The 26,253-nt window shown below is 37.0% G+C and overlaps 1 protein-coding gene across 1 annotated transcript in view; it reads left to right on the forward strand.

Moving 5' to 3' along the window:
• The window catches only part of LOC126470820 (rho GTPase-activating protein 100F), a 334,288-nt gene that overhangs the window by 232,657 nt on the left and 75,378 nt on the right, over positions 1-26,253 (forward strand). The window contains exons 14-15 of the mRNA XM_050098831.1: positions 6,080-6,199; positions 24,153-24,313. Coding sequence (XP_049954788.1) covers positions 6,080-6,199; positions 24,153-24,313 — 281 coding nt within the window. The remainder of the gene's footprint in view (positions 1-6,079; positions 6,200-24,152; positions 24,314-26,253) is intronic.

Raw genomic sequence — 26,253 nt, forward strand, 5'->3', positions numbered from 1 at the left:
ATGGAATTTCCTTACCCTGACCCATAAACATGAAAATTATATGTGCAATACCCGGCACCTTTCACATTTAGGTGTACTTTCACTGTAAAAATTGTACTTACCACTTTGCTGGTGATGCCATTCAGCCAAAGCCTTTCTGCTTCATTTACTCTAGCTGTACAGTCAACAGGAATACTCATTTTCTTTAGTAGGCATAACTGCACCCATGTTTTATCAATAACACAATTTATTTCTTAATTCTACACAGCTCAACACTAATACATCATTTTGTGGCTCGGTCTATTACATAATTTGTGGGCTTATTTAATGTGACAATGGCATGACTTTGTGTCATTGTCAGCTCTTGGTTTTCCTGAATTTTCCCAGTTCTACTTGGCACTGGCACTCTGCACTTTCTCTGTGCATGTGATGCACCTTCACAGCTATCTCTGATGTTTTGCCCTGTATTCATACATTTAAAGAGCATTACCTTTTTTGCTCTTGTACACAGTCCACATTTACTTAGCAGATTACATTGAGGGCATTTCCATGTACTTAATCTGTTGGTATTCCTACAGTTCCCTTTAAATGTGCTAGAATCTACAGCCATTACTTCCATTAACTGCACTCAGCACTCCCCTCAGACTTCCTCTGCTAGCCACCCTGCCAACAGCTTCTCTGCAGTCCCTTTGCATTTCATCAACCCTTTATGTCCACATTTCATCTGGTTTCCCTGGCACTTACCTAGCTTGAAATTTCTTACATAGATAACAGTCAATAGTTCTCTTGTTAGAGGAGTTCTCTTCTAGTACCTGTTTCCTTCATCCCAAGTACCTGTCCTTTACTGCAGTTGTAACCTTGACCTCACTTCTTCAGTGATTCTTGCTTTTAAAAATTTTTGTAAAATTTTGTTTTCATCTTGTTTCACTAGTTCAAATGCAGAAGCAATATTTTTGATAAATTCCCACAGGTCCCACTTGTTACCATCAAAATATTTTTGTTTAATACACAAAGTTTCTGAGGCACTTATTCTACCACTAGCTGAAGAGCTTACTTTAATAGTTGGAGCCATTTTGACCAGATCAAATAATCTAGACAAATTATTCTAAAAAGTTACACTTTTAATTTACCTTGTTGCTGTGTCACATTGGGAAAAGTCACATTGAACTGCATTGCTACATGTTGTGATGCGTCTGCCGCTGTACCTCTTGGACTGAATCAACCATGTCACTTACAATGTGGCAGCTGCTCTAGCTCTCAGATTCACTGTTACTGGTTACTGTTGCTGCAAAATTTTGACACCCAGCATCTCAACCTGGGATGTCTGGCTGTCTCCAGTGATGGTCACCACTTGCTGTTCTTGGTGCAGCTTGCAATCAGCATAGTGCACTGCTTGATCAGGAGGCATTTCGGGTGCCTACTCAGAATGGTGCCTACATGCACCTATTTTTGTTGCAATTACTGGCTGCTGTTATCCTATCCTCCATTACTTGAGAAAATTGTGAGTTGCAACAACTTCCTGCCGGTGCTACAGTCACTGCAACAAAGCCTGTCATTTCCAAATCACGTGACCAAGCCTACAGTAGGCACCTAACTTATTATGTCACATTCTGAGCATGATTTTTGCAAGGGATTCCAGTGACAAGGTTCTATGCTAAAAGAAACCCAGGCAATTGACTGAAGTGATTTAAATTCCCTGAGGTGTACATTGGTGATTGGAAGATGACAAGGAGAACTAAGCAACTCAGGAGATACAAGTGACTTCTAAGTTTATTATGAAGTTAAAATTATAAAGTGACTTTCATAAAAGAGGTGCCTCCACACTAAAACCAAGTTCTTTACACAAGACTGTTAGCACTTAGCACTGTTCCATCTGATTACAGAAATTCTTGCATAAATCTCAGATCAACAGAGCCTTGTAGCTATCGAACTCCAGCCTGTAACTCTGATTCGTGCTGTCTAATATCTGACTTTTGCCAACATCTGCTCACCAACTTCTCTCTCTCCGGGTACTAGGCTAGTAAGTTTCATTTTGCTTTCCCTTTGACCCTGCCTGTCAATGACATGGTGTAATTCAAGGGGCTTCACACCAAGTTATTGTCTAACTTGGTTAATTCTTCTTGAGAAATCTTTCTGAAGCTGAATGGAGGGGATAGAAAGCCATTCCCCATATTGCTGCAGAATATGTGCTAAACCTTTCTCTGGGTTTTCATGCAATAGTTTAGTCCCCACCATAAGCCTCTCTTACCTTCTCTCTTACAACATTTGCTCTCTGTTTCAGTTATTGATCTTTTATTGCCTAAGGACCTTTCTTCATTAATTCAGCCATCTTATATCCTTTACTGAATCAGGCCTTCGCTTCATTAATTCTGTCACCTTATTTATCCTTTAATATCTAAGGAAATTGCCTCATAGATTCTGTCACCTCATTCCTCCTTTTATCATCTAAGGGCTTTGCCTCATAAATCTTGTCAAATAACTTATTTTTATAGGCCTCCCACATTGCAATCCTCTGGCCATACAAATGTGGCCTTCATGGCTTTTTCTCCCACATTAAAGTTTTGTCTTTATTTTCAACATCATTTACAGGACTTGTGTTTTAGCTACAGAAACGAGACATTTTTGTATACTGGAATTATCTTGGATGTTTTGAATATACCAGGGAAAGTGCCTGCTTGAAGTGAGAGGTCACATAAGTGTATAAGTGGTTCCCCTAGTTTTAAAGCACTCTTCTTTAAGGTTGTTGCAGAGACATCATCAATACCTCCAGAGTTAAAGATTTTTAATCCTTTTTTATTGCTTTTGCTACTTCATGATGTATGACAGTACTGATGTACATTGGCCTTCCATGTGTGCTTATTTTATATATTTTATGTTTGTGTTTTATTTTATCATGTTATTTGGAACACGTATGAAAAAGTTGTTAAATGTGTTAGATACTTCTAAGGGCTCAGTTACTTTTTTATTTTGTTGTGGTAATGGTATATTTTTACATGATGCTCTGCTTTCATCAGTCTTTTTTTAACAACACTCCACATGGCCTTCACTATATTTGTTGAACAATTTTAATAATTTCGTTACCTTCCCATCGATATGCAACAAAATGGTAGGAATACACACTTACGCTATTTCATGCAGTTCTTTGCACCACTTGCCTTTTGTAGCATCAATTTTGTGATGTAGTATTGGACTAGATAGGCTGGCTTCAAAAGAAATTATGTAGATCAAGGAAAAGACACAAAAATAATTATAACTAAAAAATATAATTTATCTTAGCTAAAGTTAGAACATAACACAGCATAAATGTACCACGAAAACACAGCTACTAACAAAAAATTAATGTTAAAACTTATAACACTTTTTTTTTTTTTTTTTTTTTTTTTTTTTTTTTTTTTTTTTTTTTTTTTTTTTTTTTTTTCCAAGTTGCTTTTGATATGGGAAGCATCTGAGCAGAAACATGCCTCATGAAGGGAGCATCAACAAATTTTGCTGTCCACCATATAAACTGAAAGATTTGATAGTGATGATGTTATTTGTCTGTAAGATCTTTTCTTTGTTGCCATCTTTCAGGAAGAAATTATCACTGATATATATAAGCATCAATGATTTTATTTCTGCAGACCAGCAGAGTCAGAATGTCACTTGTAATGACATAGTTGTCTGTGCATCCACAAAATATATATCATTGCATGCACAGACACTAACTTATTTAAAGATATCCTTTTTGTGGATATTTGCTAGATGATAACCAATGCTGATATCTTGACAAAACAGTACACATCAGCTACTACTTTGCAAGTTAACTGGAAGTCATCTATGAATTGAATAGTTCTTTGCATTCCATGTACAAATTGGCATGCCCCCTGAAATGCTTCTTACAGTAATGTGCTGTGACCAGTACAGACTGGCACTCATATGTTCTACCATTATGAAACCTTCTTTGAACAGTAGGCGTCATTGCTAATATTACCATTACATTAGCTGAAGGTAGGACAGGAGGTTGTTCAGTAGACCATATTCGTGAATAAACACAATAATTTGGAACATATTGGCGCAAGGGTACACTCTTATTCCTTAATGTACATAGCAACAAATATCTGCCATTAGTACACATTATAGTTCTTGACTGTCTTTGTTGATACTAAACATATTATTAGAAAAATGTTTCCTCAGTTAATGAACAGAACTATGGCTAATACTCAATCACTTGTCCAGTTATGTCTAAGTCTGACTCATTCAGTCAGCCAGTGGTCTTCTGTCACAATCTATATGATAAATGATGCTTTGAATCTATTTGAGCTAGTTGGGTAACCCATCTATCTACAGCCACTCTTACATCATTGTTTTCTGTCTGGTTCCGTAGAAAAAAAGAAAGCATCACTTGATGAAATAATTACTAAGAAAGTTCATGTGAAGCATAAGCAAATATTGAGAAAATGCTGAAACCTCAATTTAGTAGGAATCTGAACTGAAGATGATGATGGCATTATAGTAAATGACAGACTCTTTATGTGGTAAATGTCTTGGGCTCCCTTTGTCACCTTATTAAGAATTATATGTGTGTTAATTCTAATGTTCAGTGACAAACAAATTAGTAGTGTTACCTGGGCTGATAGTGTAAATATGGAGGGTTTTCAAAATAATGGAAGTGGCTTTGGAAACATGATTGTTCTAACTGTAGTGAGTCAAAGCTGAATTGAAATATGTTATTCATGTTTTGAGTTTTGTACAAAACATCATATGGTATAGCATCTAACAGTTTTGTGATTTGTAATGGGATAGCAATTGTGGTACTGCAACACAAATGACTGAATTTGTTCATTAAACTTTGCCATTATAGTAACTATGTAAATTGGAGTTCTACTGTCTCCAATAAGGTGTCCACATAATCTTCGTCATAATTTATGCTTGAAGAGTAACAGTTAAACTGACAGATTTAATTATATGAAGGCATGGTGTCTGTTCTTTTGAACATGTCCAGATGCAGTATTTTGTCATATATATGTCTTCAATTATACAGACACATATGTAATGTGTGGTTGGGTACAATGTGACAAACATCAGGTAAAATTCATGGCTTCTCAGCAGTATCAGCTCATGAAGATGCTTATTTAAAAAAGATCCCATTATTTTCATAATCATTTTAAGACAGTAATATATAATGAAAGACAGCATACTTCTTATTTGGCCAGTACTTATGGATAGCTGGTCACTGACTTCAAAACTTCCGATGAAGAAACATGGTAATTCCCAGCAGAAAAAGAAGTAAATGAGTAAAATTTAGAAAAATAAAGGTAGTTCACAAAACTAGCTAGGTTCCAGAGCTCTAGAAAATATTATAACTCAATCTGTGGACATATAAATAACTCAGTAAATAAAGTATGTGGTTCCACATAGGCAGGTTTAGAAAACCTCATGATAATAATCAACATTTGGGTATTACATTTTGTTATGCATTTCAAATTATGTACCTTTTCATTCTTGAATGTATAGTCCATGACATTATCTTTCCTTTATTTGTTGGTTTAGAATATTCCACTTTTATGTGACACTATCCTTAACAGTCCTGTAAATATTCACAATAAAATTAATGTGAAAGTTTTTATACACTACTACAGACCAAAGAAAATTATGTCCCAATGGTTAATACCAAAGAAATAAAGAGGAATGTATTACATAATATTCACTACAAACATATCATGAATGTTCAGAAAAGAGGGAGAATGCAAAAAGAGTAATGCCAACTCAGTCATTTGATAATCATCAGCTTATTTTTCCTCATTTGCAAGTAATTATTGATTAATCATTCCATTAATTCATCACAACAAACTTTATTTAATTCCCTTCTTTAAATTAAAAAAGAAAACTTTAATTTATACAATGAGACTTGTCTACATGGCACTACATATAATGAGTACAGTTTAACACAGTCCTAAAATATAAAGTGCTGTAGTAACAAAAAAATATAACATTTAGTAGAGTCTGCAAAAATATTAATCTTAAATATGTAACCAGAATGAGTTGTGTAATTAATCATTTATGAGTAATTACCTGTTTTTTTCTTGCCTTCAATTCATTTTCCATCCCTTTTGCAATACAGGCTTGTACAGATTATGTGGTTCAGCTAGTAAGAAGAGAATACTCAGAGAAGCATTTGAACGCAATGCCAGAACAGTAGATCTGTCACCTGACAATGTTCCTGATATTAATGTCATTACAGGTAAGAAGTTACTTTTATAAATAGTCAGTTAGAAGTTTTTATTTTTTATTTATTTATTTATTTTTTTTTTATGGATACACAAGCACTACATAAATGTCTCATAAACAAATTGTGTACTATTAATGGATATAGTGCCCTTTAAGAAACCTCACCTCTGGAAAACAGTTTTGTTGTAGCTTCTCTACTACTGTTTTTGTATTAGCTCTTTTTATAGGTTGCAATTTTACAAATGTTTAAAAGTTATTCAGTATTCTACAAACATGTTTTCAATTCCTGTTTGAATAAGCAAATGACATCATAAGTCAACAGCTACTAACTCTCATGGTGTTCTAGATAATGTAGAATGCACTATGCTCTCTATGGGAACTATTAAAGCTCTAACCCCCTGTCTTTTATCGAAAGCCACTAATCTTTCTCACATCTTGCTCCATAAGTTTTTTAACATCACTGTTTTCCATAATTTTGCAATTATTTTTCTGGGTTCATAAGTCCTGTAACTTCTGTGTAAACAATCAGTTACTTGTCAGCATGTTGCTGAGGGAAGCATAATTTCCACTCTTGGGTATCCAAAATTTTATTCCTAACTAATAAGCCTTTTTAAACAGTTTTGTATTAACTAGCCATTGGAAAATCAATAGAATTGTAAAATTACTTAATTTTTCTAAAATTTTCATCTTAATTTTGTTTCCTTTGCCTTCACTGCCATATTGTCATGTTGTAACCACAATTGAGTCCAAATCTGAAAACCGGGTCATTAGTGAATTTTCGACATTAGTGCTGAAAGCATATTTATTGTAGACACCAACCTACAGACGTAATAGATCTCACTCCTGGATGGAGACTATTGCTATTTATATAAATATTGAATATTCCATAATACACAAACAATAAATTCTGAGAACATTCCAGCAGTGATACACACTAAATAAAAAATAATTACTGGTGGTTGTGTTTGAACTGGCAACCCACAGCAAATGAACCAGCAATGTTAAAGGCTATGCCATGCTGCATGCAGGACAACTCACAGCATTGCTCCTTCTCCTGGAGAAATGATGACTTGCTGTTTCAGAAGTACTCAGTGGAGCCAACTGCAGCACATTGAATCTAGATTATGTCAATGGTCCTTCGTATGGCAGCACTCAAAGGCCCCTCATACTGAAGCTTTGTGATCTATGCGTGGGTCTTCAGTTGCCTCAAACGGGAAGTCCTATTCATTGATGAGTGCCTAAGGATTGTAGTACGACTCCATAAGGAGGACATTGTTGCTGTCTCTGCACTTTTGTCTTCTCAGTGAAGGTTTATACTTCTCAACTTCAACTGTGAAGTCAGACAAGTGATGAAAGAGATGATACAGCACAAAGTAGCATTTCAGTAACTTTTTGATAGTCCTACTTTTTGCACAGGCATAAAAATCTATACCAGATCTCTTGATATGTGTTTCACTGGCTGGTGCATCGTGTTACAGCACTGTAGGTCCTCCTCTCAGGTATCCAGGGTAAGTATGTGAGCCAGCTCTTTGCTTCTTCAGCTCTGATGATTAAGTGTTTCATGTAGTCATCCTGAGTATCATCTGGTTGAAATGTGAACAGTGTATCCACTGTTGTTAGAGCATCACAGCTGTGAAGCAGAAGGAATGATGTGATGTGTGTAGTGTCTTGCTTCATCGTCTTATACACAAGTGTCATGCTGGGCAGTTTTGTATCCCACCGTTGATTACATCAAGACTCTTATCTGCTAATGTTCTATTAAAGTGTTATGTAATGTCACTTATCTTGTTTAGCAGGCAGTTGTCATACTGTAGCTAATGTTGCAACTTGTAGTTACCTCTGATACCAATATTGATTGGAAAACTTTTCCATGATCAGAAATCATTACACATGGTGCTTTGTGCTTCAAAATGATGTCTTCTACAAGTAACCTTCCAATTTTTGGAGTTTTGGTGGTTGGAGCACCTTTGGTAACTATGTATCAGATGAGATAGTCAGTGATTCCTGTTTGTTGATTTCAGGCACCTCACCAAGAGGTCAATTCCAATTCAGTGCAATACCACTGCTGCAGGCATAATTGGTACCAAATCTCATGGCGGTAGCTCTAACATATGCTTCCACTGCTGGCATTCTTTACAGTGACGCACATAGTCTCTAACAGATCAGTAGGTAACTCAGCCTTGATAACTGCATCTGATTCTGTCTAGAATCGTCACAAATCCCAGGTGACCAGATATTGGAACATCATGGAAAGACTTCAGGATAGTCGGTTGTAGTTGAGCTGGGATGATGAACAACCATTTCCACCCTATCAGATCATAATTCCTTTATACCATGTTCTGTTTCTTAACTGGAATTCTTCTTTGGTTGCATCCTCCTCCTCCAGGCCCTCTATGGTTTTCAGTAGTGTTGGATCTTCTCTCCGTTTAGTAGCAATATCATTTACTGCAGTAATGACTGGGATTTCATCCACACTACTGTGTTCCACTGAAGGATTCCTTGAAAAGCAGTTGGCATCCTTGTGTTTATGTCCACTTTTGTATACCACTGTGACATTGCACTCCAAAAATGATGCAGTCGTTGGGCTACATCATCCGATATAGAGATCTATGGTCCATCATAATAGTGAATAGTTTGCCAAATAAATGTGGTTAGAATCTCCTGATGGCCTAAACAACTGCAATGTATTCTTTCCCAGTTGTAGAATATTTCAGCTCAGACTTGGAGAGTAATATGATGTGTAAGCTGCCATCATTTCAGCACTTTCTGAATTAGCACTAGAGCTGCATTCATCCCATAACCTCATCTGTGGAGTGAAGTTCTGTCTTGGCATTCTCATCACACAGTGCTAGATCTGGAGAAGATGTTAGTGCCTCCTTAAGGACAAGGAAAGATCCTTGTTGGATCTTGTTCCAGGAAAATTTGGTGACCCTGTGCATTAGTTCTTGCAACACATGTGCCCCCTTGCAGTAGTCCTTTATAAGTCATCAGCAGTGTGAGCACTTCCCAAGAAAACTTCTCACATCACAACTGCACCTAGGGTTCAGATAATCTGTGACTGCTCTTATTTTATCTGGATCAAAATGGACACCATCACCATTAATTGGGTGCCCCAAAATTTTCATTTCTTGTGCAACAAAGAGACACTTTTTTGGATTTAGGTGGAGGCCTACAACATGAATACACCTTAAAGGTGCCTTTACACTAAGTTCAAAACATGTACTGCAGCAATGTTCCCAACATTGTTCATGGCTAATGCTGGGCTACCAATGTTCTTAACAGGTTGGGAGCACAAAAACAGTGTTCAGTGACTGTGTTGGTACAGAACAGAGAAATACTATTTCTGGTCTATTACCCATGAAATGCTGCTTTGCAGGGCTAGTGTTTGTTTATTTTCTGACCTACTTCACAAACTGCAGGAACTGTTTGAGATATGGCTGGCTTTGATATTTAGTATAAAGATGCAAGTTTTGATAGGCATCCTTCATATCCTGTTGCCAGATCTGAAGAGTAACAGCATACCTCACATGAATTGCTTTTCTGAAATTTATGTCTTTTTTTTAATAAATGGCCCTATAATACTCATTAGAATTTCAAAACTGGATGGTGACATCCTAGTGAAGTTATGAACATCAGAATCATCTTCCAGATTCAGCTCACGCTGTATGTCATTCCCGCCACATCATCTATGGTGCCAGTAAACCTTTGATTCTTTAAAGACTCAATCTCTCTTCAAACATCTGATTACTTTACAAATGAGTTACTATACTGGTAATGTGTTAAATATTTGACTTTAAGCATGTAAGCAAGAAAAAGTTTAGAAAAGGTTTGAAATTATGCTTGAAATTTGTTGGAAGATGCATAGTGCTTCCATTATCAAACAATTATTGCATATAATTTGTGTAATTAGCACTGCATTTTAAGCAAAAGCAAAGTTTTCATGCTTCTAAATGTCTATGATGTCACATCTGAACTGTGGCCTGCAAAAATTATGTGCCCTGCAACAAACTTTTGACATCACACTAGTTGGCTTGTCTGCCATACTTTGTGAATGCTTGGATCCAAGCAGGGCCCATGGGAAATCAGTATGTTATTTAAATGGTACCCACTAAAGGTCTTAACTTTGTCATGTGCTATCAAGAGCTTGCATGCATTGAAGCACACAGTCAAGAATTATTAAACTCATCTTAATAGTTACTCATTCACCATCAGAGATGGCTGCTGGCTCTTGTAAAACCTGCAGTGTCACATGCTGTGACATACCCACCATGACCTATTTTTCTCGTGGGCCCAGACCTGAACTATGAGTCACACAGTGATATAATTTTGCAGGCACATTCAATTGTATATGTGGATACTTTCTGCAAACTGTGTTGTGAATAGAATCAGTAGTAAAAAAAATAATACATTAAAATGTTATGTGTGATACTGAAGTACTCCTATAATTATACAGTAAAAATGCGACAAGCAACAAACTTTTTTTCTTTTCATCATTTTGAGGGGAAGGGGGGTTGAACCAATGACCACTACATTTTTTTCTTCATCTACTTATTTCGTTGAATATTATTAATGCAGCACCACACATCATTAATTCTTGCTCTTCACCTATCATAGCAAAGATTTTGATGCTAATACACAATATGAATAGTTTGGTGCCAGTTCATCATAGTAGATTACGTGAATAAATAACATAGAAATGTTGCCACTAGTGTAGACAGGCACATGAACAACAAACATCATTGCCAACATGTTTCTAACTTTGATGGAAAAATTTCTCAAACAATGTTGTGAACGGAAACACATTTTTATACTCACAAAGAGAGCACACAGCAATTGGATTGTTATATAATTTTTATATTTATGGTACATTAAGTTCAGAACTCAAATATCAATCATCCAAAAAAGTTCGACACAACTCTAAAATATTCTCAAGAAAGTCGACATTGAAGTTTTCTGACTATCTTTTCTACACTAAATTAAGGACAAACTTTGACAACCATTGTAGCTCTGTAGTGGAGTGCTCCCATGCTATTGGGGGGGACCTGAATTTATTTCCTCATAGATTTAAATTTTTCAGCAAAGATGCATGTTCTGCAAGCATTTCTGTGTGGCATAAAGTACATTAAAAATTTAATTTGTAATGTTGTTTTAAACAAAGTTGATTGACAATCTTTTATAAAAGAGCAGTAATTAATTGTTTATATCTGGAATGAAAACTGGATTTTTGTGTAGGATACATAATCAGAAATAAGAAGACCATTAAATATGTGTTAATTAGCATAGTTTTGAAGTATTTTATATTTAAATGATGTAGCTTTTTGAACTGAATTGAAAATAAAATAAAATAAAATAATGACCTAAACAAGACTCAACCAGCAGCTACCATCTTCAAGCGCTACCCGTGTTTTTCCATGTTTATGTATTTTATGCCTCATGGAAATGCTTGTCGAACACACACCATTTTTGGAAAATTTGAATCTACTGGGAATCAGACCTAAGCCCTCTACTTGATAATTGAGCACTCTATTGTGAAGACACACTACTCATGAGAAAACTGATCTTACTGTAGCATATTAAAGGTGGTTGGAAAACTTAAATGGCAATTTTCTTGAGAAATTGTGAACATTGTATCTAACTGATGTGGGTAATTGATATATGAATTCTGAACTTCACCTATCATAAGTATAACAAATTAAAAAAATCCAATTGTCATGTGGTCCCGTAGCCAGTGTAAATGCGGCTTAACACAGTTGTCAGAGGTCTTCGAAAAAAATGACAGTGTCATCCACACAACAAAGGCACAGGGTCCATTTAAGGTGCCAAAGCAAGTTGTCCATAACATACTCGGAGGTGTCTGGGGTGTTCCATAGTCCAGACAGCGCAACTTTCAACTCATGAGTGCTAACATATGTTATTAAGGAAGCCTTTCCAGGTCATCCTTGTCAACTTTGATTTGCCAGTAGCCTGCTACATGTCCATAGTTGAGAAATACTTAGCACAGTTCAAGCAGTCTAGAGTGTCTGTGATGAGAGCAATGGGTAGACGTCTTTTTCCATGATTTTGTCCACTCATCAATAAATATGCCAGAAGTGCCATGTGCCATTCTTTTTCTTCAAGAGGACCACATGAGGACCAAGAACTCTCTGAGGGTTCAATGATGTCATCTTACAGCATATTCTCCACTTTCTCCTGAATTATCAACATCCTTCTCTTGCTGACATAGCTAAGTTCACATTCTAAGGATACATAAATTTACAGATATAGTAGCAAATTGTCACTGATTCCTATGAGTCAAATTTGAGCAACAATGGAATGTAAATGCATGATGTGGAATCATTGGTGAATTCATCATTGAAATATGTTTTAATGAAAAGACATTAATTTAAATATCCTCCAAGACATTATGGAAGTACTTTGTGAGAATGTACATATCATACACTGAAATGCCAAAGAAACTGGTATAGGCATGTGTATTCAGATACAAATATACATAAACAGGCAGAATATGGCACTGCGGCTTGCAACACCTATATGAGACAACAAGTGTCTGGCAAAGTTGTTAGATCAATTAATGCTGCCACAATGGCAGGTTATCAAGATTTAAGTGAGTTTGAACATGATGTTATAGTCAGCGCAATGGGACGCAGCATCTCCGAGGTAGCAAAGAAGTGGGGATTTTCCAATATGACCATTTCATGAGTGTACCGCGAATGTCAGGAATCCAGTAAAACATCAAATCTCCAACATCGCTGCGGTCGGAAAAATATCCTGCAAGAACAGAACCTATGATGACTGAAGATAATCATTAAACATGACGGAAGTGTAACCCTTCTGCAAATTGCTTCAGATTTCAATGCTGGGTGATCAACAAGTGTCAGCATGTGAACCATTCAACAAATCATCATTGATATGGGCTTTCAGAGCTGAAGGCCCACTTGTTTACCCTTGATGACTGCACAACACAAAGCTTTACGCCTTGTCTGGGCCCATCAACAGCAACATTGGACTGTTGATGACTGGAAACATGTTGGCTGGTCAGACAAGTCTTGTTTCAAATTGTTTCGAGTGGATGGACATGTACAGGTATGGTGACAACCTCGTGAATCGATGGACCCTGCACATCAGCAAGGGATTGTTCAAGCTGGTGGAGGCTCTATAATGGAGTGGGGAGCAAATGGAGTGATATGGGACCCCTAGTAGGTCTAGATACAACACCAACATGTGACACATACATAAGCATCCTGTCTGCTCACCTGCATCGATTCATGTCCATTGTGCTTTCAGATGGACTTTGGCCTCTGGCAGGACAATGTGACACCCCACACGTCCAGCACTGGTACAGAGTGACTCCAGGAACACTCTTCTGAGTTTAAACACTTTCACTGGCCACCAAACCCCCTGGACATGACCATTATTGCGCATATCTGGGATGCCTTGCAACATGCTGTTCAGAAGAGATCTCCACCCCTTCGTACTCTTACAGATTCATGGACAGCCCTGCAGGATTCATGGTGTCAGTTCCTTCCAGCATTACTTGAGGCATTAGACAAGTCCATGCCACATCATGTTGTGGTACTTCTGCTTGCTCGCGGGGGCCCTACACGATATTAGGCAGGTGTACCAGTTTCTTTGGCTCTTCAGTTTACTGCAAACTGTGCACTTTCATGAGGTGTAGTACTGCTTCTTTCTGCCAGAGGACCTGCTATCTGTGGTGTGACTTCTTAAATGTGTTGAGAACTCCAAACTGTTAACTTCACTCTAAATAAACCCAATATATTTGAAGGTTGACAGTTGTGTGATTACACTATTATCACCAAGAAGAAACCAACAGGTAGGGTTGTGTTGATCTCAAAGGAGACTTCTCTGCCACAGTAGAAGATGTGGCATTCTCTATATAAGTATGAGCTTCATAGTTGGTGAATTCAGACAGCATACCCATTCCTGATGTTGTCCCAACATCCTGTAACTTCGTTGGGAACATCAGTGTAGATGTCCTTGATCCTATTGAAAGTGAATACTTATCTACAACTACATCTACATACATACACTACAAGCCATAATATGGTGCATGGCGGAGGGTACCTTGTATCACTACTAGTCATTCCCTTTCCTGTTGCACTCACAAATGGAGCAAGGGAAAACAATTGGTTATATGCCTCCATACAAGTCTAGTTTCTCTTTTCTTGTCTTCATCGCCCTTATACAAAATGTACATTGGTAGTGGTAAAACCATTCTGCAGTCAGCCACAAATGCCTGTTCTCTAAATTATGTCAGTAGTGTTTTGTGAAAAGAACATTGCCTTCAATTAAGGTAGTCCCATTTGAGTTCATGAAGCTCTTTTTAACACTTGCATGTTGATCAAACCTACCAGTAACAAATCTAGCTGCACACCTCTGAATTACTTTGATGTCTCCTTTTAACCCAACCTGGTGAGAATCCCTTACACTCAAGCATTACTCAAGAATGTGTCGTACTAGTGTTCTATACACAGTTTCCTTTACAGATGAGCTACACATTCCTGGAATTCTCCCAATAAAATGAAGTTAATGCTCATCTTCCCTACTACTGACCTTATATGCTCATTCCATTTCATATCTTTTGTGATGTTATGTTCTAGTAACTGGGCCATACAGAATGCCTCACATCCACACATTTCCAGCCTCAATACCAATCTGAAACTTATCCAATACTACTCTCAAATTGGAAGCCATCCTTTATCCAATGAACACTGTGATGAAATCCTTAATGCATCTTCCTTCTTCGAACAGACTTTATCAGATCACTTATCTTCCCACATCCCATTCAAACCCATTTATCTTTATTGCTCCATAAAGCCTTTTGAGCTCTACATCTTGTCTATGAGTTCAATTGATTGATCAAAGTATACTAAATGCAACAAAATGCACTGAGTATGCTGCAACCTGAACACTACACTCCCCTTAAACTCTTCTATGTGCTAGAAAGCCTTCAATCACCCCACTGGTAACATTCTTCGAGTATACTACCCAATCCCATGCAACAATCATGCATTTCCTAACAACCTAAATAAAGCTAAAGACTTTGCATCCTATCTCTCAGATATTGTTCCAGTCCCTGATGATGACCCTTAGTTTGATTATTCCTTATTTTCTAAAATCCATGATGCCATTGTTGCACCTTTTGCTCTTAAGTTTTAATACATTGACCACACAATACACACATACATGAAATGTATTCTCAGTAGCAAATATGGACAACCAACTATCAGCTGTATAATGAAATGTCAACAACAAAAATTTGTGTTGGGCTGGGACTCAAACCCAGAATTTCTGCTTATTGCAAGTGGTCGTCTTACTGTTTAGATTAGATTAGATTACATTTACTTTCATCCCAATTGATCCATAGTGAGGAGGTCCTCCAGGATGTAGAGCATGTCAGAAAAACAATAATACATGACAAATATTTACAACTCAAACAAATAAGCTAATGTACCATTCCACAGGTCCCAAGTAGAATGATCGTCATTTTTTTTTAATAAACACTATATGAAAGAATCATTTTACAAACACTAATGCACTGAATTTAAAGTAAAAAAGGTTTTTTTTCATTTATAAGGTAATAAACATGTGATAGAACTACTATAATACTTATTTACAATGAACACATTACTGCACTGAAATGGTGCAGAAGTTAGATTGTACTTACACACACACACACACACACACACTTATTTAGAATGAATACATTACTGTACTGAAATTGTGTAGGAGTTATATATATGGTCTACTGAGAAATTCATCAATGGAGTAGAAGTAGTTGGCCACCAATAAATCCTTTAGGCTTCCCTTAAACTGAATTTCATTGGTTGTTAAGCTTTTTATTGCTGCTGACAAGTTATTGAAAATGTGCACACCTTTTTGTACAAGAGTAAGTGACTTTAAATCCTTGTGAAGATTATTCGTATTTCTAGTATTGACTCCATGAATTGAGTTGTTTGTTTGAAAAAGTGATATATTTTTAATGACAATTTTCATTAAGGGATAAATATATTGGGAAGCAGTAGTTAGTATCCCTAGTTCCCTAAACAGGCTTCTGCTGGATGTTCTTGAGTTCACACCACATATAACTCTTACTGCACATTTTTGTGCCCAGAAAACTTTAGCTTGACTTGGTGAATTACCCCAAAAAATAATCCCATATTACATTATGGAATGAAAGTAAGCATAGTATGCCAGCTTTTTCATTTTTATATCCCCTACGTCTGACACAATTCGCATTACAAATAGAGATCTGTTAAGACGCTTCAGCAGTTCTGTGGTGTGCTCTTCCCAGTTGAATTTATTATCAAGCTGTAATCCCAAGAATTTAACACTGTCCACATCTTCTATCTGCTTGTCATCGTATGTTAGGCATATACTCGTGGGACACCCCTTACAAGTTCTGAAATGCATGTAGTGTGTTTTTTCAAAGTTTATTGACAAAGAATTGCCTAGGAACCAGTGATTAATGTCCACAAATATTTTATTAGCCGATCTTTCTAAGACTACACTTGATTTGCTATTTATTGCAAAGTTTGTATCATCAGTTTCCACTTGGATGATGCCTGATAGCTTAATACATGTCTCTTTCCTAATAACACCTTTTGTTTCCTGCCAGAGATATAAGATTTGAACCATTCTGCAGCATTTCCTGTTGCACCATAATATTCTTATTTACTTAAAAGGATATTGTGATATACATAGTCAAATGCCTTCGACAGATCACAAAATATACCAGCTGCCTGCAATTTTTTGTCTAGTGAATTAAGCACATTTTCACTGTAAGTGTAAATAGCCTTCTCAATATCAGAACCCTTTAGAAATCCGAACTGTGACTTTGACAGTATGTTATTTGAGATAAGATGGTTATAAAGCCTATTGCACATTAATTTTTCTAAAATTTTTGAGAATGCTGGCAAAAGTGAATTTGGATGGAAATTTGATGCTATTTCTTTATCTCCCTCCTTAAACAGTGGCTTAACTTCAGCATATTTCAACAATTCAAGAAATATTCCACTGATAAATGACTGGTTACACAGATAGTTTAATATGTTACTTAACTCAGACTCACATTCTTTAATTTTCATCATACCCACTAGATGTTTTTGATTTTAAAGATTTTATGATGGACATTATTTCTGCTGGGGTAGTGAGGGTCAAATTCATATTATGGAAGTTACTTGAAATGTCTGGTCTGAGGTATTCCATAGCAGCATCTACAGAACCTGACAACCCCATCTTTTCAGTAACAGTTATAAAATGTTTGTTAAAAAGTTCTGCAACACCATAGATGTCTGTCACCAATGTATCATTTACTCTTAATGCTATTTGTCCCTTTTCACATCTGGTTCTACTGCTCTCCTCCTTCACTATATCCTATATTGTCTTTATTTTGTTATCTGATATGACTATCTTTTCCTTGTTATACATATGCTTTGATGTCCATATAACAGTCTTCAATATTTTGCAGTATTTCTTGTAATGTGCTATAGCATCAACATCAGAACTGTTTCGGATTGACAGATACAGTTTTCTTTTTGTTTCACAGGATACCCCTATTCCTTGAGTAATCCATGGCTTCTTTGTAGACTTTGCTCTAACCTTGGTTAGGCTGTCTGACATGACTCATGGCCTGACCTAAACTTCCATACATCATCAAACACATGTCTACAACCTGCACTTGTACATCCATTATGTATATTCCTATCCAGAGGAGACATTTTAATTGAAAGTCACTCAGGCACTCTGGTATCATACCACAAACATATCTTTATCAAAAAACAAAGATGATGTGACTTACCAAACGAAAGCGCTGGCAGGTCGAAAGACACACAAACAAACACAAACATACACACAAAATTCAAGCTTTCGCAACAAACTGTTGCCTCATCAGGAAAGAGGGAAGGAGAGGGAAAGACGAAAGGATGTGGGTTTTAAGGGAGAGGGTAAGGAGTCATTCCAATCCCGGGAGCGGAAAGACTTACCTGAGGGGGAAAAAGGACGGGTATACACTCGCACACACACACATATCCATCCACACATATACAGACACAAGCAGACATATTTAAAGACCAAACACATCACAAGACATAATACAAACATTATATGAAAAATGAAATGTACCTCCTGGTCATGACTGTATTACCTATCAGTATGTAAGAGAATGCCCACAATCCTTCCTAGAAATTCTTGTCAATATTTATAACCCAATCCTTCACACAAGCTACTATCTTTAGGTGTGGGAAATTTCCTATATCCTACATTTTGCTAAACTCAACGATTCTGCCAGTGACAGCTCCTCCTATCAACTATCAGCCTCATAGCAATGTTAGTAAGGTCTTCAAATCTATCCTCTCCTAAGCATACATTAGTACCAAAACTAGCAACTACCTCTCACTATCAACCTGTGTGGCTTTCATTCCAACTTTTTCTTTGACTACCAGCTCTTGTATGTTATCCATCTCCCATCCCACCAACTCAATTATCATAGATTTGCATCTTTGTGGTCTTTGACTTGAGAAAGCATATGGCTGTGTTGGCATTACGGTCTCAATTTCAGACTTAAGTTGTATTTACCTAAAATAAACTCTGTTTACTTTATTACATCTTTTCCAACCAACCATCCATTCTACGTAATAACAAACAACACTAGTTTTCACATCTCCCAATCCATTGCAATACATCAATAATATTGCCTACCTTTTGGTGTACTGAATGCTCCAGAAACTCCACTGATCCTTTCAACTCTGACTTAACCAGTTTACCTATTTGTGCATTAAGTGTCTCCTTAAAATCAAACTTTCAAGACACAGACAATAATTATTACAATGACTCATCCACAGCTTCCCTCACATGATCTCTCCGTAAAGGACCATCTACAACCATCCTATCCACTCAACTCTCACACTAAGATACCTCAGAAGAGATCTTCACCACAAGCTAAGATGGAAACCACACATGCTAACCAACCAACAAAATGCCCATGATAGACTAAAAATGCTGACCATCTGCATAAGGGGATTGCATCCCTCCGTCATGCTTCACACTTAATAAGCGTTAATCTGGTCAGTCCTCTTTTATGCCCATGTTGCTTGGATTTTTGCTTCACCAAAATTTTACCACTCCTTCCATATCCTTGAAGGGAATGCTGTCTTCCTCACTTTCCAAATCTGTCAACAAACTCTTGCTAGGATTGTGTATGAGTTTATTAATTTCTCCTATCTCCTATCTCACAGTCTATCTCACGGTCAGTTTGTTAGTTTCAAGTTCCATGGATCATTTTTTGCATGATAAATCAAAATGACGTGGAACAAGTCATTTTATATTCACATCACAAATTAACTTGTAAATATGGTTACTTGCTGAACATTTATAAGTTTTTCTTTAATTATTACACTCTCAGACAAAAAAGGGGCACATCAGGTAGGGTTTATCTGAATGAGATGAAAATCAGGAAATGTGATTTACATTTACAGAAAAACAAATAATTGCAATTTCAGAGCAATTGGATATTTTATTCAAGAGAAAAGAGCTTCACAAACTGAGCAAGTCAGTAATGCATTGTTGCACCTTTGGTGTTTATGTATTCAGCTAGGCATTAATTGACAGAGTTGATGGATGTCACCCTGAGGGATATCGTGCTAAATTGTGTCCAATTGCCATGTTAGATCACCAAAATCCTGAGATGGCTGAGGGCCCTGCCCATAATGCTCCTAACATTCTCAGCTGGTGATAGATCTGGTGATATTGCTGGCTAAGTTAGGATTTGGTAACCATGACTGCGCGATGTAGAAACTCTCACTATGTTCAGGAGGCATTATGTTGCTGAAATTTAAACCCAGGATAGCTTGTCATGAAGGGCAACAAAACACCACATAGAATATCATTATTGTACTGCTGTTCTGTAAGGCTGCCACATATGGCAACCAAAGCAGTCCTGATATGAAAAGAAATGGCGCCCAGATCATCATTCCTGGCTGTTGGGCCTTATGAAGGGTGACAGTCAGGTTGGTAACCCACTGCTGTCTGGGGCATCTCCAGAGACATCTTCAATGGTCATCAGGGCTCTGTGTGAAGGGGGTCTCATCATTAAAGACAATTCTGCTTCAGCCAGAGAGATTCCAGACCAAAGACATGTCTGGAGACAACCTGGACAGTGGTAGGGTACCAACATGACTATCGCCCTCCATACAGCCCAACAACCATGAATGATGGTCTGGGGTGCCATTTCTTTTTATAGCCATACTTCTTTGGTTGTCATCCACAGCAGCCTTACAGCACAGTGGCACAGTGACAATATTTAATGCCCCATTTTGCTTCCTTTCATGGCAAGCTATCCTGGGCTTACGTTTCAGCAAGATAATGCCTGCCTGCAACCGACAAGAGTTTCTATGCCATTTGTCTTCCTGGTTGCTAAACTTACCTTGGCCAACAAGATCTCTGTATCTCTCCCAAACTGAGATCATTTGGAGCATTGTGGACAGGACCCTCCAACCATCCCAGGATTCTGAGAGTCTAAGGTGGCAACTGGACAGAACTTTTCACAATATCCCTCTGAAGGACATCAAACAACTCTATGAATAAATGCCATGCTGAATAACTGCTTGCAATCTATGTGATAGTTACATACTTTTTAAAAAAAAATTATTTTTAAAGCAAATTATTGTGACCTTCTTTTGGAAGTCAGTTTTAATTTGTTACCCTGTACACCAATATCCTCATTCCCAAGGCACTGCCACAGTCGAACACTACTTCTCCCAATAACATACCAACTCTAGACCCACAACATCACATCACTGAGCAGCAGACAGGTACATTTACAAGTAGATTAAGGTATCAAAGTCCTCCTTTAAATTTATAAAAACACATTCACGTTCATACATACACAACTCCCACATGCATGGCCTCCCACAGCCATGGGCTCTCACCTGGCAGTGTTACATGGAAACTTATTGGTGGGCCATCTAGAGGAACCTTTCCAAGCCACTCAGTATCCTAAAGCCATAGTCCAGTTCAGTTCATCCCATCTGTCCTCAGTCTCAACACCTTCTCTCTCATCCACTTCACCTGATCTCCTTCAACCCTTCATGTTACTTTCCTGGATATGAAGTTACACATCTCCAATTGCTCTATTAAAACTTTTACCCATAACAAGCCCACTAACCATCAGCAGTGCCACCCTTTTGATAACTGTTAACCCTTCTATGATAAAAAGTCCTTACAATATTGTATGGCCACCCATGGGCAGCACATCGTAGTGACTAGTAATCCTTTGGCATCATGTTGAAGGTCTTATTAAGAGCTTCACAGACAGGTGATCCCCTTGAAAACTAGCCTGCAAAACAGATCATTCCAACCATATCCACATATGCCAGTAAGTGCCCAACCATGCTCAAAAACTAGCTGCAAACGAATATCCTCATCATTATCCAGTATCATTCTGTCCCATCACAGGCATACCTTATACCACTGGGCACAGGGCAGCTATGAGTCAGTCAGATCATATATCAGCTCTGCTGTAACCTTACACATTCAGTTATGTGTGCATAAACATTGACTAGCTGTCCACCTAAATGAAATGAATGGCTGCCACCCAACTGTGACCAAGAGCAGTGTTGACCACACAGTGGCAGAACACTACTGACTACAGTATTCTTACTTGAGTTCTGTGGCTGTTTCAAAACATGTGAGATCTTATTCAACCCTTCTCCCCCTCCCCCCAATTACCAACACCAGTTTCTCTAAGTTACATTGAAGGGAATTAAGGACTTTTCTTATAACACATCCTTGATCTTCACTGACCCCTGCCCCACACGCACCTCCACATCTGTCTTCATGCACCCCTCTCCCCACTCCCTTCTCCACTTAACTCACTCCACACACACACACACACACACACACACACACACACACACACACACACACACACACACACACACACACACCTCTGCAGTCTTCTTCCACTTCCTTTGTTCTGTCTCCCAATCTGTCACTCTTCAGTGTGTGCTTGCACCATGGCAAGCTCACCACAGCCCCTTGTTGCCTCTTCCTCACAACCATTAGTCATCCTTTGCTCTTACCCTGTCACAGCCTCCTTTCCGTTCTCACCAACTCCACCTGACACAACCCCTCACGTTAGTTGAGATACAGCACCTGTACAATGTAGGTATGATATCTATATTAGGTAGTTGTGATAAAATACATCATCCATAAACTTGGAATGTTTTTAATCTTGTTTATATGCCAGGAGACCAGTCAATAACTCAACCCAACTTTTACTCCTTTCATTATTTACTTACAGGTACCAAAAGTAGACATAAATATGGATACTGTAAATAAAATTCCATATGTGAAATTTCTAGGCATCCAGATGGAAAACGAATCAAGGTGGCACCAGGATTTAAATAAGTGAACAAAAAAAGCTCAGTCCAAACTGCCCTCTATTTAGAACTGTCTCTCACATTTAATCCCTAGTGAATGTAAGATACACTGTGAAATTCACAATCATACTGCTAGAAGTAAAAATAATTTCCTGTGACAGCTTACAACCAGACATGAGGGTGAAAACTGGAAATATGAGATATTAAAAAATAAAGTAAAGCATACTTTGTCAGCCATTCATTCTGTAACTGACGGGAGTATTTGGATTCTGGGATATAAATTCAGGTTAACATAAATTTTTGTGTTAAGCAGATTTTAATTTTTCCAGTAAATAGCAGACCTCAGAGTCAGTAAAGTTTCATAAACACTTCTTATGATGCAACTGATGAAAACAGTAGGTGCTTTTCTGATAATATATGTAATATCTTAACAGGGGTCATCATATTAAAACCTTGAGAAATACCTCTGCAATTCCTTTTTGGCTCTACCAACTTATCCCACTGCCATGTCCTCAAAGGTGAAAGCCACAAGGTCCCTGGACAATGTTCTCCTATGGAGTGTAGCCAATGGGAGGAGGTGAAAGGTAGGTCCCTGGTGCCTCATATCTGAAGCTTATTAGCTATGGGAGAAAACCCAGAAAATCTGTCAAGTCAGGTGGCCTAGAAGTGGTAGCATCACCACTTGATTACTCTAGCAAGAGGTTGCTATCCCCTTATAGAGGAAAAAAATCAGCTCAAAATCTTCACAGAAATATACTAATTTATAATGCAGTAAATGAAGAAAGGTATCTAGAAGTAATTCCCATGATTAAAGATGTGAGTAAATTAGCACTAGTTGTAATTGTTTTTTAAAATACTTAACAGAAGTAATGTGCAATGGCTGCCTCTACCTGTAAACATATAACTTGGCTCATGCCACATACCTGATGGTTCTGTTTTATGATGGGATATATGGAAAACAATCTGTGAATGAGTGAATGTATGACACCATGTATTCCTCACAGTCATTTGTGATTTTAGAACTCATTCCTTAGTGTAATATGGCTGATATAAATATACTGTTACAATCATAAAGGAGCAGATTACCAGACATTTTCCAGTGATTGCAGTTTACGACTTTTCTGTAAATCTGATTAATGAACCAGAAACACGTTTTAAAAAGTGCAAATAGGTCACAATATTGAAGTAATCAGATCGTTATATGATTTCTGAATGTCATATTCTTTATATTATAGTTCTGTTGTCTATAGTTGATTTTTAACTTTTTAGTTGAAAATCTGTTTCACCCTCTCCAGTTTCTCTTTGCCAACAGGCAGCAAAAAATTAATAAACATTTAAGTTCTGGAAGTAAGAAACCCATAAATACTCATAATTGGTCAGGTTTCAATTCATATAATGAGTGTTGAAAAATGGATCAATCAGCAAACGGTTTTATTTTGCACTCTGTATTCAGACAAAATAATTTTTTAAATTTTTTTTATTATTATTTTGCGATAGGGTGCAACATATCACATATATATTCTATATCAATTGCAATATATTTATACTGATGAAACCATTTCCTTACAGGTGTTCTTAAAGACTATCTACGTGAACTTCCTGAGCCACTTTTCACAAAATGTTTATATCAAATGATGGTTGATGCTTTAAGTGTGTGTCTACCTGATGATCCAGAAGGAAATGCAAAGCTTATGTTTTCAATTTTGGATTGCCTCCCAAAAGTGAACAGGGTAAGTACATGCTTGAGAAATCCACAATTTTTTCACATGATTAATTCAATAATATGACTTAAAAAGAGTAAAATGCAATGAAGATAAAAAAGGCATGTACAGACATTGGTCTTGAAAGCTCCACATGTTTGTGCCTTAAATTCTGACTGTTAGATAGCCCACAAGGTGAAATTCAGTCACGATTTTTAGGGTTCAATTCCTCAGTCGGTAAAAACAGAACTATTATGGGATCACTTAGTTGTCTGTCCATGAAGATACTTTTTTCTAGAAATGGTAGAGCTATCAAGTTGATATTTATGTCAGATACTACGGTCTATGTTCCCTTGGTAGTATAAAAAATTTAAGCTTCAAGTCAATGCAATGAAAAGATACATCCATTTATGTCACATATTTTGATACTTGCAAACTCATTCTTCAAAACCTACATATGAACTATCCATATAAATAATTAAGTTTGTACAGACCCCTTAGAGCATGAGTCAATCACACTTGGCCAGTTTCTGATGAATGTGAAGACCACTCAGTCTGCTCATCACTTTCTTTTCAGTAGTGTAAAGTTGAGTTCATATTTACTGCACATAAAGTAACCATTATGGTATTAAATTGCCCTTTGCTGAAACAGATTTGTCTGTTAAGTGTACCAGTAGAGGAAAAGGTAGCCATCCCATGTGTCCATATGTCAAGAACCAATAATTGTTTGTTCTATAAAGAGGGACTGTTCAGTAGTCACATGCAAAACAAGGCCTTACCAAACATCAGTTATAGTTTATTTTATATGTTCTCTAACTCTTTGTATTTTACATAATTACCAAAACCATGCTGCTGCCATGAAAATCGATCATTTATGCATAAACCAAAGAATTTACAATCTCTACAGGTTTTTGGTAGAATGTAATCAATCACAGTATTTTGTCTGTTTGGTCAACTTGGTTTAAAATGAATAATATTAGTTTTTTCTATGTTTACTTTTAAGTTCTCTCTTTCAAAGTGAGCTCTTGCCTTTTCAATAAAGTTATGTGTCTCTTCAACAAGGCTGGGCTCACTGTCTGCATAGTAGACATCAGATGTATCAGCTGCATATATAGTGATCAATTTCTAAAGTCATTAATATATATTAAGAATGATACAGGACCCAAGTCTGAACCCTGTGGCTAACCATTCTTGGTACCTCCACAGCTCGAGGACTCTGCTGATGTTTTTAGATTATCTGTACTTTTAATTTCGACCTTCTGCTCCTCCAGTTAAATATGGATTAAACTATCTGTGCAGTGCCCCACTCATACTACAATACTTAAGCTTATCTAGAAGACTTTCATGATTCACACAATCAAATGCCTTTGAGAGATCACAAAATATCCCAATGCGTGATGTTCGGTTATTCAAAGCATTTAATCTGTGAAATCATACATAGCATTTTCTGTTGAAAAGCCTTTCGGAAAACCAAATTGACATTTTGTTAGCACTTCATTTTTACAAATATGTGATGCTGCTCTTGAACATGTTACTTTTTCAAGAATTATGGATAAAGCTGTCAGAAGTGAGACTGGATGGTAATTGTTAGCATCAGATCTATCCCCTTTTTTATCAAATGGTTTAATAAGAGCATATTTCAGTGTATCTGGAAAAATGACCTGTTTCAGTGAGCTACTACATATGTGGCTGAGAATGCTACTTATCTGTTGGGAACAAGCTTTTAGTATTCTGTTGGAAATGCCATCAATTTGATGTGCACTTTTACTTTTGAGTGAATTTATTAGTTTCCTAATTTCAGTAAGAGAGGCAGGTTGAATTTCAATTTTATCAAATTGGGTAGATATTGCCTCTTCCATATACTGCCTTGCATTTGCTAATGAATAGCTGGATCTTATTTTCTCTACAACACTTAAAAACTGATTATTAAAAATGTTTTCTACTTCTGACTTTCTGTTAACAAACTTTTC

This window comes from Schistocerca serialis, chromosome 3 (genome assembly GCF_023864345.2).
Source record: "Schistocerca serialis cubense isolate TAMUIC-IGC-003099 chromosome 3, iqSchSeri2.2, whole genome shotgun sequence".
Taxonomy (NCBI): Eukaryota; Metazoa; Arthropoda; class Insecta; order Orthoptera; family Acrididae; genus Schistocerca; species Schistocerca serialis.